Below are 14,888 nucleotides of genomic sequence, written 5' to 3'. Positions count from 1 at the left end.
AGGCGGCGGCGGCATCAGAGCCGCGGCCATGGGCGGCGCGGGACGGAGCCTCAGCCACAGCCGGAGCCGCCCCCGCCCCGTTGCCAATGGCACAACGCCGCCGTTGCCAAGGGGCGCGGGACGCGCCTGCGCGGCATCACCCACGGCGCGGCGTGGGGGGGAACAGGCGCACGACTGGGCACCTTCCGCACTCCGCCGGCCGGCACCGCGGAGCGCAGATGCGCTGCTGCGGAAACCGAGAGCCGTGGGGCGGGGGCGGGAGTGCGGGAGTGCCGGCGCCGCGCCGCCGGGCCCTGAGGCAGTAGAGCTTCCCGCGGAGCAGCGAGTGGCAGCGCCCAGTCCCGGGAGGTTGTGGGTGCGCGGCGCTTGCCCGCTGCTGATTGGCAGAGCGCGCGGGGCGGCGGCGCTCGCGCTCGGAAATGACGTGCGCGGCTGCCGGGCGCTGCCGGAGGAGCGGAGGCAAGTGAGGCGGCGGCGGTGGCGACGGCGGCGACCGCGGGCTGGGCCTCGCCGCGGCCCGCACCCCACCTCAGGTGAGCTCCACCCCTTCTCCTCTCCCTTCCCCTCGCCCGCCGCAGCGGCATAGCGGCTCTGCCCACCTCACCCCGTCCGCCGCCGCCGCCGCCTCGGTGTCGGAGCGCTTCCGCGCCCATTTGCCGCGCGGCGCGGACTGCCGTGTCCCGGGTCACTCTGTGGAGCGCGGGCGGGACGGGCGGCCTCGGGTAATTAGGGCAGCGGCAGCCGGCCCGGGGAGACACTCGTGCCAACGGAGCGGTGGCAGCGGAAGCTATGGCCAGTGTCGCGGAAGATCCCCGTCCTGCGCGCTGCCCGCGGCGGAGGCGATCGGTGCTGTGGGTTCCAGCGTCTGTCCCCGCGGCTTCCGCGCAGCGGCACAGCGCAGCCTTTCACCAGCCAGGCGCTTCGTGCTTGCCAGCTATTCCTTGCGGTTTTTTCTGATGTTTTTCGGCATGCAGAAGATGTTTCCTGCGTTGTGTCGGGTGTTTGGAACAAAAGTTCTCGGCTTTCAGATGGAGAGCTATTGAGGTTTTGCATGGAGTAGCAAAACTGGAGAAGTCACTTGCTGGCCCCAGCTATTTTGTAGTCCGAATGAGGAACTGGTGAGCACTTAAATGCTACCTTGAAACAGAAGTGCCTGGAGCTCTTCCTGCTCTCTACACATAAATAAAATGCTATGTTCTGCATCATTGGACATTGTCAATCACCGTGTTTTTTAGGGGAGTCAAACCCTTCAGTAATCTTGCTATATATGTTTCTGCTTGATCTTGTTATTTCCAGTAAGTCTTTCCCTGCTGTTTAAGGTAATGCTATTCCAAACTGTGAAGAGGATCTGATAGTCCAGAGCCTCAGAGCAACTGTTAGTGTTGTGAATGCACACTGTTGGATTTGCATGCATGTTCCAGCTTCTGGTTTCTTGCTTGACAATAAAATAAATGCATGCAAATATGTGATGTGGATGAGCTTGGCCAGGTAGTATGCAAGAGACAACAGTAGGCATCTCTGCCGAGTTGGTACAAAAAGTTTTATCTCTGTGAAATAACTTAACTATGGTTATTTATAACTGTTTTTACAAGTTTTGTGACTGACCTGTAACTGTTCCTTTTCCCTTCCATGTGGTGATATCTCATGTTTTATGATTTCTGCATATATGAACAATCAAATTATGAACTGAGTACTAACACATAAGGAAAATAAAGTGGTTTAGCTGCTAAACAGCTTTGTTCCCCCATAGGATTTGTGCTGCAAAAACTGTTATTATATGGAAAATGTTGTTGGAAACTTGCCTTTTGCAGATATGCTTAAAATAGTTTAAATATATGGGGTTTTTTTCCAGTGTAGGGCGTAGTAGGAAGGGAATGAGCTTAATTGCCTTTTAATGGGTAATAAGTTTTCAGTCCCTAACTGTAAGCCTTCACTTCTCTGTCAGTGCTATTATGTTCTGTATTTAAGAGTTGGGAACTAATTTTGTTCTTTCAGATTAAGCACATTATAAGTAGGCTCACTGCAAATTAGATGTCAGTTAAGGAGCAGTGAATATGATGAACTTCTTAATAACAAGGTAAAAGAAGTGAGTTCTTGAAGTTTGTATAGTCATTTAACAAATCAAAATTAAATCAGCTTTTCAGTTCAGAAATTGGATAGTAGCAGTGTTCTCTGTAGAACAATAGTTACATTTCCTTGTGGTCCAGGATTCTGACACATTCCTACCCTCCACCCTCTCACTGGTATAATAATTCGATCTGAATAAAGAGCTAAGGAACTACTTCTTCAACAGGTAGTGGTGGGCAGCACCATTTGAATTTTAATGGTACTGAAATTAGAGCAGGTATCAGAGTGCCTGCAAGTGTCACGATGCAAACTAAAACTTCTGGAATAAGTGATTGAGGGTTTTGTGGGTAGGAATGAGGATCCTTCTCTCTGCCCTTACGAGTGATATTGGGAAGTGTGGGTAGCTGCCAGTGCTGAGAGGATGTTGAAATGGTGACAGACAACAGGCTGTTCAGCCTGGACACCTGGGATGTGGTCCTGTGCCTCTTGATAGTGGGCACAGGCCCAGCTCCCAGTTTTCTGTGGCCTCATCTCTCTGTAGAGTGAAGGCACATCCAGGGCATGTGCACAGGGGATTTAATCTCATGGTGGATGCTACTTTGTGAGACAAGACAAGGATCTCCCCCTTCCCTTGTGCTCCTCTGCCCATTCAGAGTATGGTAACCTTGGCTCCAGCACCTGCTTTCCTGTGGCCCAGGGCTGCTGTGGGGCTGTTTTGCTCCTTTTTACAGAGGGGAGGACTCTCCGGGGAGGGAGGCAGGGCTGGTTGGTGTTCCCTGTGCCCACGGGATGATGATGGCAAACTCATAGGGTATAGCAAAACAGAAATTTATTTTTACAGACTAATAATGTGATTAGAATTGGAAATATATTTTGTATACAGCTTAAATCAGGATAAGAATATAGATTTTTAGTTTCAGTAGGCAATCAGAGGAACAGTTGCTACATGATATTAGTACAGTAGCTGCTACTTATTAATTGAATTAAGAGTTTAAAGCTAGCTTATTTCATAGAGAGTGATGTTACTCAGCCATGTCAAAAACAGTGAGTGATTCTTTCAGCTCTGGAGGGTAACCTTGAGGGATGTCCCTGTTCAAGGGGGAGGATTTTCAGACACACTCCAAAGGAGAATACACAGAAATCTTCTCACCCCGCTCCCCCCCCCGCCCCGAAATGGAAGTAGGCTTTTGTAGAATAAAGTGATTGACTGTCAGTAATCTTGTTGCATTTACATCTCTGTCGAGCTAGCAGGGACATCTTTTCTAGCAACAACATTATCTCTGAGACATCTGTTTCACTGTCCGCTAGCTCAAGAATTTTCTTATCCTACCAAGTTATACTTTGAGTCAGGTCAGGCTGATCTATAATGGCTGTTGCCACTGGAAAACAGCATGACTTTCAGCTTGTATCTTTTCACTAGGGAGAGTGCCCTGCTACATTTGGAGAGGAAGCACAGCAGCACTGAGTAGACCATGAGGCTAGGAGCACAAAGCAGTTTAAGAACTTTTGAAACTTTGTCTCAAATAAGCGAGTTCTTTATTTGTCTCTATTTAGTTTATAGTTCAGTCACCTCAAATATCTGCTATAGAATCCTATAATGTATTCAGGGCTTTGGATAATATGCATTTTACTCCAGAACAAAAACATTTTGAAAGGATAATGGTTGGGTTTCTGGTTTTGTTTTCAAGTCAAAGAGGAATATAGCATCAGCTATTAATAAACATTTGCTTCTCCTCGATTTAACTGGCATGAAAAACTGTAACACATAAGGATGGGAAAAGTAAATTGGAAAGTATGAAACCTAATTAAGGTAAAAGCAAAAATGGAAAAATATTTTTGCATGTTGTGTGGCATGTGTAAGGAACATGAGTAATGAAGCTGCTGAAGTGAAGCCCTGAGTAATGCATTAAAAACTCTGTTTGTCACAGATGGACCAGTCGTCTCCAACCTACGTGCTTGCCAACTTAACCCACTTGCATTCTGAACAGCTTCTGCAAGGCTTGAACCTCCTTCGCCAACATCACGAGCTCTGCGACATTATCCTCAGAGTCGGCGATGTCAAGATCCACGCCCACAAAGTGGTGCTTGCCAGCATCAGCCCCTACTTCAAAGCCATGTTCACTGGGAACCTTTCCGAGAAGGAGAACTCAGAGGTGGAGTTCCAGTGCATCGACGAGGCAGCCTTGCAGGCTATCGTGGACTATGCCTATACGGGAACCATCTTCATCTCCCAAGACACGGTCGAGTCGCTTCTTCCAGCCGCCAATCTTCTCCAGATCAAGCTGGTGGTGAAGGAGTGCTGCGCGTTTCTTGAAAGCCAGCTCGATCCTGGCAACTGCATCGGCATCTCTCGTTTTGCGGAGACCTACGGCTGCCACGACCTCTACTTGACTGCTAACAAGTACATTTGCCAGAACTTTGAAGACGTTTGTCAGACGGAAGAATTTTTTGAGCTTACGCATTCAGAACTGGATGAAATTGTTTCCAACGACTGCTTGAATGTTGTGACGGAAGAAGCTGTTTTTTATGCGCTCGAGTCCTGGATCAAATATGACGTGCAGGAGCGACAGAAGTACTTGGCACAGCTGCTACACTGCGTTCGGTTGCCATTGCTGAGCGTGAAGTTTCTCACGAGGCTTTACGAAGCAAACCATCTCATTCGTGATGACCATACTTGCAAACATCTGCTAAATGAGGCACTAAAATACCACTTTATGCCTGAACACAGACTTTCCCACCAGACCATGTTGATGACACGACCTCGCTGCGCTCCTAAGGTTCTTTGTGCTGTTGGAGGAAAAGCTGGACTGTTTGCATGTTTGGAAAGGTGAGTTGTGTCAAGTTGTTGCAGTACTTGTGTGTTGTGACATTCATGTGTGTTTATTGTGGCCCTGGGTCAGGAGTAACACAACCATTGAAGAGCTGTGGTTTACAGGACTGTCGTTACTGCTTTCCTTTGTAAGAAGGCTTATGTGAGACTTTGGTTTTGAACATTTGAAAATGCTTTTGGTTTCAGGAGTAATCTTCAGTGTTAATGGGGTTTTATTTGTGCAAACACAAATAGCTATTAAGTCATAATGTTTTAATTCTGTTGGTTGAGAATTTGATTCATAAAAGCGTTTAATAGAAGTTTATATGCTCCTTCTTTATCAGCTCTTTTCATTTCTCATAATTTTTCCCTGCTCTATTACTATTCCAGAAATCACATAGTAAAATTTAACATAAGGTATGACAAATAAGTTTCCTCATAACTCAGAAGTCCTTGGAATTAAAATAGACTTAATCAGAGAAGAGCGAAGAGATAATTTTTAGAAATATCACATTCTTGATCATGATATAATCATGACTTTGATCTCTACTGCCAAGCAAGTTTCCATATCTGTGCTGGCAGGAGCAGTTGCAGGCACATCCTTCCTAACCTGTTTTTCACAGGAGTACATCACTGAGGCTAATCCTGTGACCAAAAGGAATGTAATAGAGAGAAAAACAGCTTTCTTCCCCATAGTGATGTGATTGGATTTACTTCTGACATCGTACTAACACTCCAGAAGTGGTAGTTAGCTATGTGTGAGCTTGCACGTGTACATACACTTACACATGCACATGGAGGGCTTTGCTGGTGAATATGTCCTTATCACATCAGTGATGGTATAATTTAAAGAAAATGCAGGTGAACAGTGTTTTAAAACCAGATATTTTAAATTAGTTTGTTCTACTTTGACAGTTTATATCATTCAGTGCATGTTAAATATGTATTTATAAATCTACAAGTAGTATTTTGTGAGTGTATATTTGAATGTATATATAGACATGTGCTTCCTCCTCTCCTTCTTTTCCCTCTCATCTCTATGAATATTCTGACTCCTTTTTTCCAGTTTACCTTTCTTATCCTTTTGGTTTGTATCTCTAGCTTACCCACTTCAAAAACTCTGGTGGCATCAGCACTGTATTGTCTTCCATTGCATATTCCATGATGCTGTTCTGTCTCCCCTGTAATCTGTCTGGTTTGTACTTCCAAAACTCATTGTGTCAGGTTTTTTGGCTGCTTGTTATGTTGCTGTGTCACTCTGTGTTCTGCGAGGCCCTGGAGTTTTAGCTCTTTAAAACAGTAAACAGCATTTGATTTTTAGGTTACATTTGAACGATTGGAAGAAGCAATCTACCATGAAATGGAACATCTGAAATGCTCGTACGTCTGTGTTCCATGATGCCCATTTGCACTGTACAGAGCTTCGGACAGTTAGGTTTACTCACATAATCTTTGGTTTTCTGTTTCAGTGTTGAAATGTATTTTCCCCAGAATGACTCCTGGATAGGCCTGGCACCTCTCAGCATTCCCCGCTATGAGTTTGGAATATGCGTCCTAGACCAGAAAATCTATGTTGTGGGGGGGATTGCAACCCATGTCTGTCAGGGCATCAGCTACCGAAAACACGAGAATTCAGTGGAGTGCTGGGACCCCGACACTAACACTTGGACGTCTCTTGAGAGGATGTTTGAGAGCCGGAGTACTCTGGGAGTGGTGGTTCTGGCAGGAGAGCTCTATGCCTTGGGTGGTTACAATGGGCAGTCTTATCTGCGAACTGTAGAGAAGTACATTCCTAAAGTGAAGGAATGGCAACTGGTGGCTCCCATGAACAAAACCAGGAGTTGTTTTGCTGCAGCTGTCTTGGACGGAATGATATATGCCATTGGTGGTTATGGCCCTGCTCATATGAAAAGGTATGTGCTGTGGATGTGTGTAGCTCTGTGTCATAAACTGGAAACCAGCAAAACTCACTGCTCAGCTTACATTCAGCCAATTAAAAATTACTCTAAGGTAGATTGATAATCCACAGTGGGCCTCATTAACCCTTGTTCTGCAGCATCACTCTGTGCCAGTTCAACTTTAACTTATCTTTAGGTGTTCTGGCTCAGAGCTGGTTTAAAAGACTCACTTAGCCCTGTGCCAGTGCTGTGCGAATCCTTATACCTTGGGCCTACAAAATACTAGGATGCATGGTTAGCTTCAGTAAGGAAACCAATAGAGGGTTTTTCACATGCTGAAAATTCACAACATAAATACTTCAGATGGAATCTTGCCATAGTTGTAGTGATAATAATAAAGTTCAGGATCATGGTTTCTGGTCTGGCTCTTGGGTAGAAGTGGGCTGGCATCAGACCTGATGTTCCCAGGGATTTCCTCCTGCCGGCATGGTCTTTAATTGTTCTATTCCCTAGTGCTCTGTATGGATGGACAGGGGTATTTAGTTGTGCAAAGAAATCATTTGTACTCTCTTCATAAAAATGGAAACAAATCAGCTGCAGGAAGTGAATTACTAAACTGCAAGCCTAAATAGCTGAATAAAGAATGAAAATCTTGCTTTATAGGAAGGGATGCATTGATTGTCTAACAGCATAGCAATAGTTATTAGTTGTGCTCACTCTATACTTGATAAGGTTTTATATTAAGCCATTTGTGAAGCAAATAATTAGTTCCCAAATAGGAAAGCACAGCCTAACTAGTTTTAATTTGGAAAATGCATTCAGTTTTTTAAATTACTGAAATAAAACCATCAGTAAACTGGTTGGTATGCTTGCAACAGGATTTTATGAAACAATGTGACATTGTTCTAATTTCTTGGTTCGAATTTGTGATCTGCATTAGCAGTTGAAATATCAACTAGACAAGCAAACAATCTCTTAAAGTTTTTTATTGACTCTCGGGTTTTGTCACATGGGAGTATGACCCAGAACAGTTCAGCTGTGCTGTTGTCCCGTGTGGTTTCTCTTGGCTCCATACTGCCTCTGCACCACACAGAGCTGTCAGCTTTAGTGGTGGCTTAGAACAAAGTGGTGAGCAGAGCAGAACAGGCATTGCTGTGGGATCACTGGGGTGCTTGCTCCACTACAGCCCTGTTGCACAGACCATAAAAAAGGAAAATAATCAAGCCCCTTGCTTTTGCCAGAAGTGGCTCCAAAAGTTGAATGCTCAGTGTGCACCTAGGCTCTGAAAGGTAAACTCGGTAATCTCCTTTCAGGAATTGAGAGACTTTTCCCTGGAGCCGTAGGAAATATCTTTATCGAGCTGGTACCTTTAAAGGAAAAGCTCTTAACAACATTAAAGCCCTGTAGTAGCTGTAGTCTCTGTACCACATCTTCTCCCTTCCTCAGTCAAAGGAATTGCCAGCAGCTCCTGTAGAGTTACTAGAATCGGATATTTCATTGTTTGCTTTTTAAATTTCCTTTTAATGAATAATTTTGGTTTTAATAATGATGCAAGGGTGCAAGTAATATGCCATGCCAAACTGTCACTAGGCTTACACAAGCTCTAGTGTTAAAAGAAGGCTGACTGCTGTGTAATTAAGCACTTTTTCTCCAATGTTGTAGCGATTTTTCTCTTCCCCTATTTTCTGCCCCCTTTGTGCTACTGGAGCTACACTTTGTCCAGAGAATGGCTATGAGCCATGAGTGTGTTAATCACTGACCATCTGTACAGCTCCAGTGATTAAAATGAATAGCAATGGTGATGATAATTCATTTCCATTTTATTCTGAAGGGCTCTTCTATTCTTAGTGTTTTGATCAGTAACCTTTTTAGTGCTTTTCCTGAGGAACATGCTCTCCACATTTTTTTTTTTCTCTTTGTCTGTAATTTTCTGTCTGCAAGCCTCCAGGAAGTTTTTTATTTCGTGTTTTACCCAAATAGCTACACTTCAGATCTGAATTGTGTTCAGTTTTTCATGAGTTGCATTTCTTATAAATAGCAGCAGTCATCCTTGAAAGAGCTTTCAGTTCTGAGGCCAGCTTTAAAAAAAATCTCACTTTGTTTCAATATGTAAGCTGCAGATCCAGGGCATCAGAGAAGCAGCTGAACTACAGTCACTATGTCAGAGTGAAATATGTTAAAACTGCTTTTTGGCAACACCCTGTTGAGAACCTCCAGCAACTATGTGTTGTCAAGCATCCCTAGGGTGTGACTGATGCTTCTGAGGTGACAGCACTGGCTTGAGTTTCTTGTGTGCTGCCCTTGGGTACTACAGAGCAGCCACAACACAGAATTTTCTGTCAGCCCAAGCACTCTTTCTGCTGTGTTGTTCCTGCATTTGGTAATACTGGTTGCAGAACTAGCTGTACCTCTGACAGATGCAGATATCTTGTGGAGTGACATTCACACTCCACTCCAAGCCTCACAAGCTATTTGTTTGCATTCCCAGCATGGAGCGTTATGATCCAAGTAAGAACTCCTGGGAGACGGTTGCTTCAATGGCTGATAAACGAATCAACTTTGGTGTTGGTGTCATGCTGGGCTTCATCTTTGTAGTAGGTGGACACAATGGAGTGTCTCACTTATCGAGCATCGAGAGATACGATCCTCACCAAAACCAATGGACTGTCTGTCATCCCATGAAGGAGCCCAGAACAGGTAGGGGCGTATGCAACCTGCAGTCCTTTACTGCAGTACCATTTCAGAAAAAAACCTGCTGTTTGATCTGATAGAAGCTGCAAGAATGTCGCAGTGACTTGTCGACAGAGCACTGTGCTTCGTCTATAAATGAAGAACACTTAATCAGCTCTGTGAAAGAATATTTATTTATTTTTAATTACAGTCCAGTTGATTAATGCTGAGCTGGAACAAAAAGAATATGAGGTAATCTTTCTACTCTGGCTTCTATTTTTTCATTGATTTTTGGAGTGAGTTTTGGCAATTTTGTGGTTACTATTCTCATTTTACGTTGAGACTTGGTAGGACATCCTCTCTCTGTCTCCCTGACAAACGAGTACAGCGATGAAAGAGCATTGCTTTGTCATAGGAAAAGGTGTGACAACAGTAAGAAGGAATTCTAGGACCTGAACAGAGGGAGACTCCTCATTTACACCCATTTTCTTTAAAAGCAGCCCTAAGAAGTGGTCTGTGAGGACTTGTCTGTTCAGCCTTTGGGGTGGGGTGGGTGGTTTCAATTAGGAAAGGAAATACTACTTATTTCTATGCCTGTGATCATGCAATCCATTGTTTTTCCTTTCCAAAAGGAGTAGGAGCAGCTGTGATTGATAACTACCTTTACGTTGTTGGAGGTCATTCGGGGTCATCCTACCTGAACACGGTGCAGAAGTATGACCCCATCTCGGACACCTGGCTGGACTCAGCAGGGATGATGTACTGTCGATGCAATTTTGGCTTGACTGCACTTTGATGCAAAGCACCACTTTACGGACCTAATGCAAAGATGGAGCTTAATCTGCTTGCAAATAAACCCCACTGGTGGAGAACATAAGCTCTGGTGATGGAAATTTGGAGCAATGTGGTGAGATTGGGATTGATATGAGGAAGGATTTGTTTTCTTCCAGTAATTGCCCTCTGTTCCTTTAGTGACACAGACAGAAGGAACAGAAAGCTTATTGCCAGCTGGGTTTAGCTAGTACCCTGGTAATGGCAGTGAATTCTAGAGAGCACTGCAGGTGCCTGGGGCATGGTTAGAAAACTTCCTGTCTATCTAACCCTTTCACTTTCTAGAGCTTTTCTCTCTTCCTCCTGCCTACTACGAGACATGAAGTTTACTGTGCTTGGGGTGAGAGGTGTGTGGGTGTGTTGTCTGACTGGACAGTGTGCTGATAGTTGTCTGGTTGTGTCTTCATAGCAAGAAAATGCCAGTGCTTCATCATTTTTGTAATGAACTAAAGGGCTGCCTTGTTTCTGTATCTCAAGGTTTGTAAATACTGAATGCCACAGTGTGTTGCCTGTGCACTCTCCTTCGTTACTCGCTTACTGGCAGGAGGGCTGGGATGGTAGTTAGCAACCACTTAAAGAAATGTACCAGGCAGATTTATTGTCTTAGTGACATTTTTGGATCTGCTGAAGAGAAATCACATTTTTAACTTCCCTTGTCTTTTTTTTTTTTTTTTTTTTTTTGTGGAGACATGAGTGCTAGGTGAAAGGACTTAATCCTGCCAATCTGATGTGTGTTTTCACAAATTCCAACAGTAGTGTGTTGGAAGATGCCACGGCAGCATTCACAGCATGATACAAAATACATACTGCAACATGGATCCACCTTGTCCTTCTCCCAGCACACTCGTGTTCCTATTCCCTGCACCTTCCTTTTGAAAAAGAATGTATGATTGCTTTCTCAGAGTGTTCAGATACAAAAATGGTGCTAAATGTAAGACTTCACGGTAAGGCTGTTACCGGTTTTAGCGCAGTATGCATAGAGCATGATTGTTTTGATTGTTCTAGTGTTTTTGTTTCTTGCTTGATACATTCGTGCCTACGAAAACTGTCAAGAGTAACACAATGAATGAGTTCTGTGTTTGTTACCTTTTTCTTTTGTTTTGGGTTTGTCTTTTTCCCCCCTAGATCATCCAAGTTTATTGTCCCTCTTCTCACAAATGCATAAACAGAGAATGAATTGAGAGCCAGTCTCAGGTTCCTCAGACAGTCTTGCCTTTAACACGAGGCACAGTGACAGATCAGCACAGGGCATGGTTGCTCATCCACGTGTGTGTCTTTGTCACAGAGTGCTGAAGGTCTGTTCTTGTGATTTAACCAGAATCTCAAGAGATAAAACTTCACGATAGTCCTAAACTTAGGGAAAATTTGACAGATAAATAGAAAGCAAAAGTAGTGGGTTATAACCATTATTTAAAATAGATGACTGAATAAATATGAACTTTAGCTAATTTAGAATGTTTTGGGTTGTCTTCTGATTTTGACTAGGAGTTGTGGTTCTCATGAATTTTTGTTGTGATGTCTGTATGTGTATTGCCAGGCCTGGTACTGAAGAATTTTTCTGCCTCCAGAGCTGTTTCCCTCTTGTTAAATAAATGTTGGTTTCCCTTTGTTTTTCAGGCCCATATAGTATTATTTTTGAAGGTGCAATAATATTTGAAATAGTTGCTTTAAAAGCCATTTCTCTGTAAGTACCTAAAGTGGAGAGGTTGGAGTGTACCCGATTTATTTGCAGTTCCTGCAGTGCTCCTTGCAGCCAGGCCAGCAGTGGTGTTCCCTGTTCTTCCATATGCTACCTGTCAGATTGGAAACAATCAAGGAGACAAAGGTGTGTTCACCCTAAAATGTTATCACAGCTAACAAGTGTTTGCACAGGTGGTAAAATCCTGCACTTGTGCTAGAAAGTTGATAGAATTAAACAGGACTTTAAAAGCAAATAAAATGAACAGTTTCAGCGTTTTCAATGCAGGTTTTTTTCCCCACTAAGGATTCCAGTTATGCAGCAATAATAGCATCGTTTAACTATGCCAGTGATTAATCTGTTGATAGGACACAAGCAGCTATGTGGCTATATGTTGCATGCTTGTGTGAGGAGGAGCAGGAAGGGGGAGCAGGTTTGGCGATGAAGGGGAGGTGCCTGTTGTCTGGGTTCACACTCTGTTCAGGTCAATGCCAGAGCTGAACGCTTACCTGTGCTGTTGAACTCCTCAGGCTGTTTTACAGTGATGCTGTTTATTATCATACTTTCCAGTACACACTGGAGGTAACAGGCTTAACAAACTAATATTAAAATAAGAAAACTTCCTTACCTGAGAGAAGTTTCTGCCTTTTATTGCTAGGAGGCTTTCCACACAGGTCAGTGTGTGCCCTTCATTCCAGAGCTTACTGACAGGAGGGTTTGCAAATGCAGACGCTCCTGCACAAATCGTGATGGGAAGTGTCAGCAAACGCTGCTTTCCCGTAGCAGAAAGTGGTGCAAGGTACAGAAATCTCTTTAACTTCAGCAGAACAAGAAGTCCACACGTCAGGGTGGTGGTAGTGGGTATTCAGTGTTGATGTAAACATCTGTCATTTGCAGAAGTCAGAGCACGTGAAACTGCAGAGATTGAGCCTGTAATATGTAACGGGGTATTGCTAAATGGAAGATGGCAGCATCAACATCAATTTTCTGGTGTGCAGGCTTGGTAGGAAGAATGGGAAAAATGCCTCATGAAATACACTGCTTCTGTTAGGTGAGCTGTTTGGCTAGAAATGGATGGAGCAGCATATCAGCCTAGGGATCACAGAATCATTTCAGCTGGGAGAGACCTTTAAGATCATCAAGTCCAGCCTTTGTCCCAGCCCTATCAACCACTAGACCATTTGCCGTCTCTTAAACACCTCCAGAGTGACTCCAGCACCTCCCTGGGCATCTCATTCCAAAGCCTGACTACCCTTTCAGTAAAGAAATTCCTCCTCATATCCAGCCTGAACCTCCCCTGGCACAACTTGAGGCTGTTTCCTCTTGTTCTATTGCTTATTACTAGGGGGAACAGACCAACTCCTGCCTCACTACAATTTCCTTTCAGGTAGTTGTAGAGAGAAATAAGGTGTCCCCTGAGCCTTCTTTTCTCCAGGCTAAAAAGCCTCAGATCCCTCAGCCACTCCTCATGTGAGATGTGCTCCAAATCCTTTACTAGCTTGGTAGCTCACCTCTGGATCCTCTCCTGCACCTCAGTGTCCTTGTAGAGAGGAGCCCAAAAGCATTTGAATCATGCCATCTTCATTTTCTGTTCTGGGTGCTGCTTGTCCTGTTCACTGAAGTGCTTGGTGGTGAGAACATCAGACACAATGATCCGTTTAAGTCTGCATTCGAAGAACAGTGCTCTCAGTGTCGTGTCTGTTTTGCTGGTTAAACATCAAGGACCTTCAAATAAGATGTCATACAACTGTAAATTATCATCCAGTTCTATTTCTAATCACTCAAAATGATCTGTAGAGCACTTTAAAATGGGTATGAGTCTTTATGTGTACATACAGTTCCTGAAATTCTGCTTCTTTTTTTCCTTAAGACACTCATCTGTAAGCCTCTCGCCAGCCTCTCCCTACCAGGAATGCTTTTCCTTCAGACAGCCCAGCTGGAATCTCTGGAGGGGCAACTGTGTCCAGTCCACATTCCAGACAGTTACTGTTTCTGGGAGATAGCATCTTACTTTTGTGACTTTGCCATCTGTAAGTCCCCATTCACTACCTGAAACAATGCAAAATATTCAAACTTGCCTTAAATTCTTGCTATTTAACTGAAACGCAAAGAACTGGATGATAATTCCTCTTTTTTTGCCTTATGCTGTGCTGTATTTTAAACCTGAGGAGAACTCTGATTTCTAGCAGGATTTAATAATTGTACAGAGATTACCAAATCGTACTCAGACTTGACCAGAGTGCTTTGGTTGGGACTAGAAGATGATACATGTAGTTTTGTGTACGTAGTGTGTTTCTATGTGTACATCTTTTGTAGCAGCAAAGTTCTAGTTTTGTTATTGTTTACAAAAGTGGCATTTTGAGTTCAACAGGAAAATAACTGCAACCTGCATTCTCGGTCTTTATTAGTGTTCTCAACGTGTTTGCTCTTGTGACAAGGCTCTGTAAGTATTGTTGTAACTATCTCATTGAATGTGAAACAATTTAGTAAAGAAAGCTGAAGAAAAACTTATTTTTACACTTTTGTTGGACAGGGACTATAAATATGCTGCAGCTTTAGACTTCTAAAGCAGTGACACCTTTGAGTTGTTACCCTAAAGCGGCAACCCCCACCTTCTCCAGGCTGTGGAGCAAGAAGCCACTGGCCCTTCTGGATGCCCACCAACTGCTTATATCACTCCCCTTCCTAAACTAGACAGGGGAGAGAGAAACATAACACAGGGCTCACAAGTTGAGGTAAAGACAAGGAGAACACAAAGCAATTACTGTCATGGGCAGAACAGACTCAGCTTGGGGAGAAATGATTTATTAATGAACAATTGGAACAGAGCAGGGAAATGAGAAATAAAACCAAATTTTAAACCACCTCCTTCCCCTTTCAGGGATTCTCCTTCCTTCCTCCTCAGCAGCACAGGGAGTGGGGGATGGGGGTTGTG

At 44.0% G+C, this 14,888-nt stretch overlaps 1 protein-coding gene across 1 annotated transcript; it reads left to right on the top strand.

Moving 5' to 3' along the window:
* Positions 1–177: 177 nt before the first annotated feature.
* KLHL28 (kelch like family member 28) lies at positions 178–14,460 on the top strand. Its single transcript, XM_061997681.1, has 5 exons — positions 178–533; positions 3,996–4,894; positions 6,346–6,789; positions 9,263–9,471; positions 10,077–14,460. Exons 2-5 carry the CDS (start codon positions 3,996–3,998, stop codon positions 10,238–10,240), a joined length of 1,716 nt encoding a protein of 571 aa, XP_061853665.1. The 5' UTR covers positions 178–533; the 3' UTR covers positions 10,241–14,460.
* Positions 14,461–14,888: the final 428 nt, after the last annotated feature.

Source organism: Colius striatus, chromosome 6, assembly GCF_028858725.1.
Source record: "Colius striatus isolate bColStr4 chromosome 6, bColStr4.1.hap1, whole genome shotgun sequence".
Classification (NCBI taxonomy): domain Eukaryota; kingdom Metazoa; phylum Chordata; class Aves; order Coliiformes; family Coliidae; genus Colius; species Colius striatus.
This window is presented reverse-complemented; position numbering and strand designations above follow the sequence as displayed.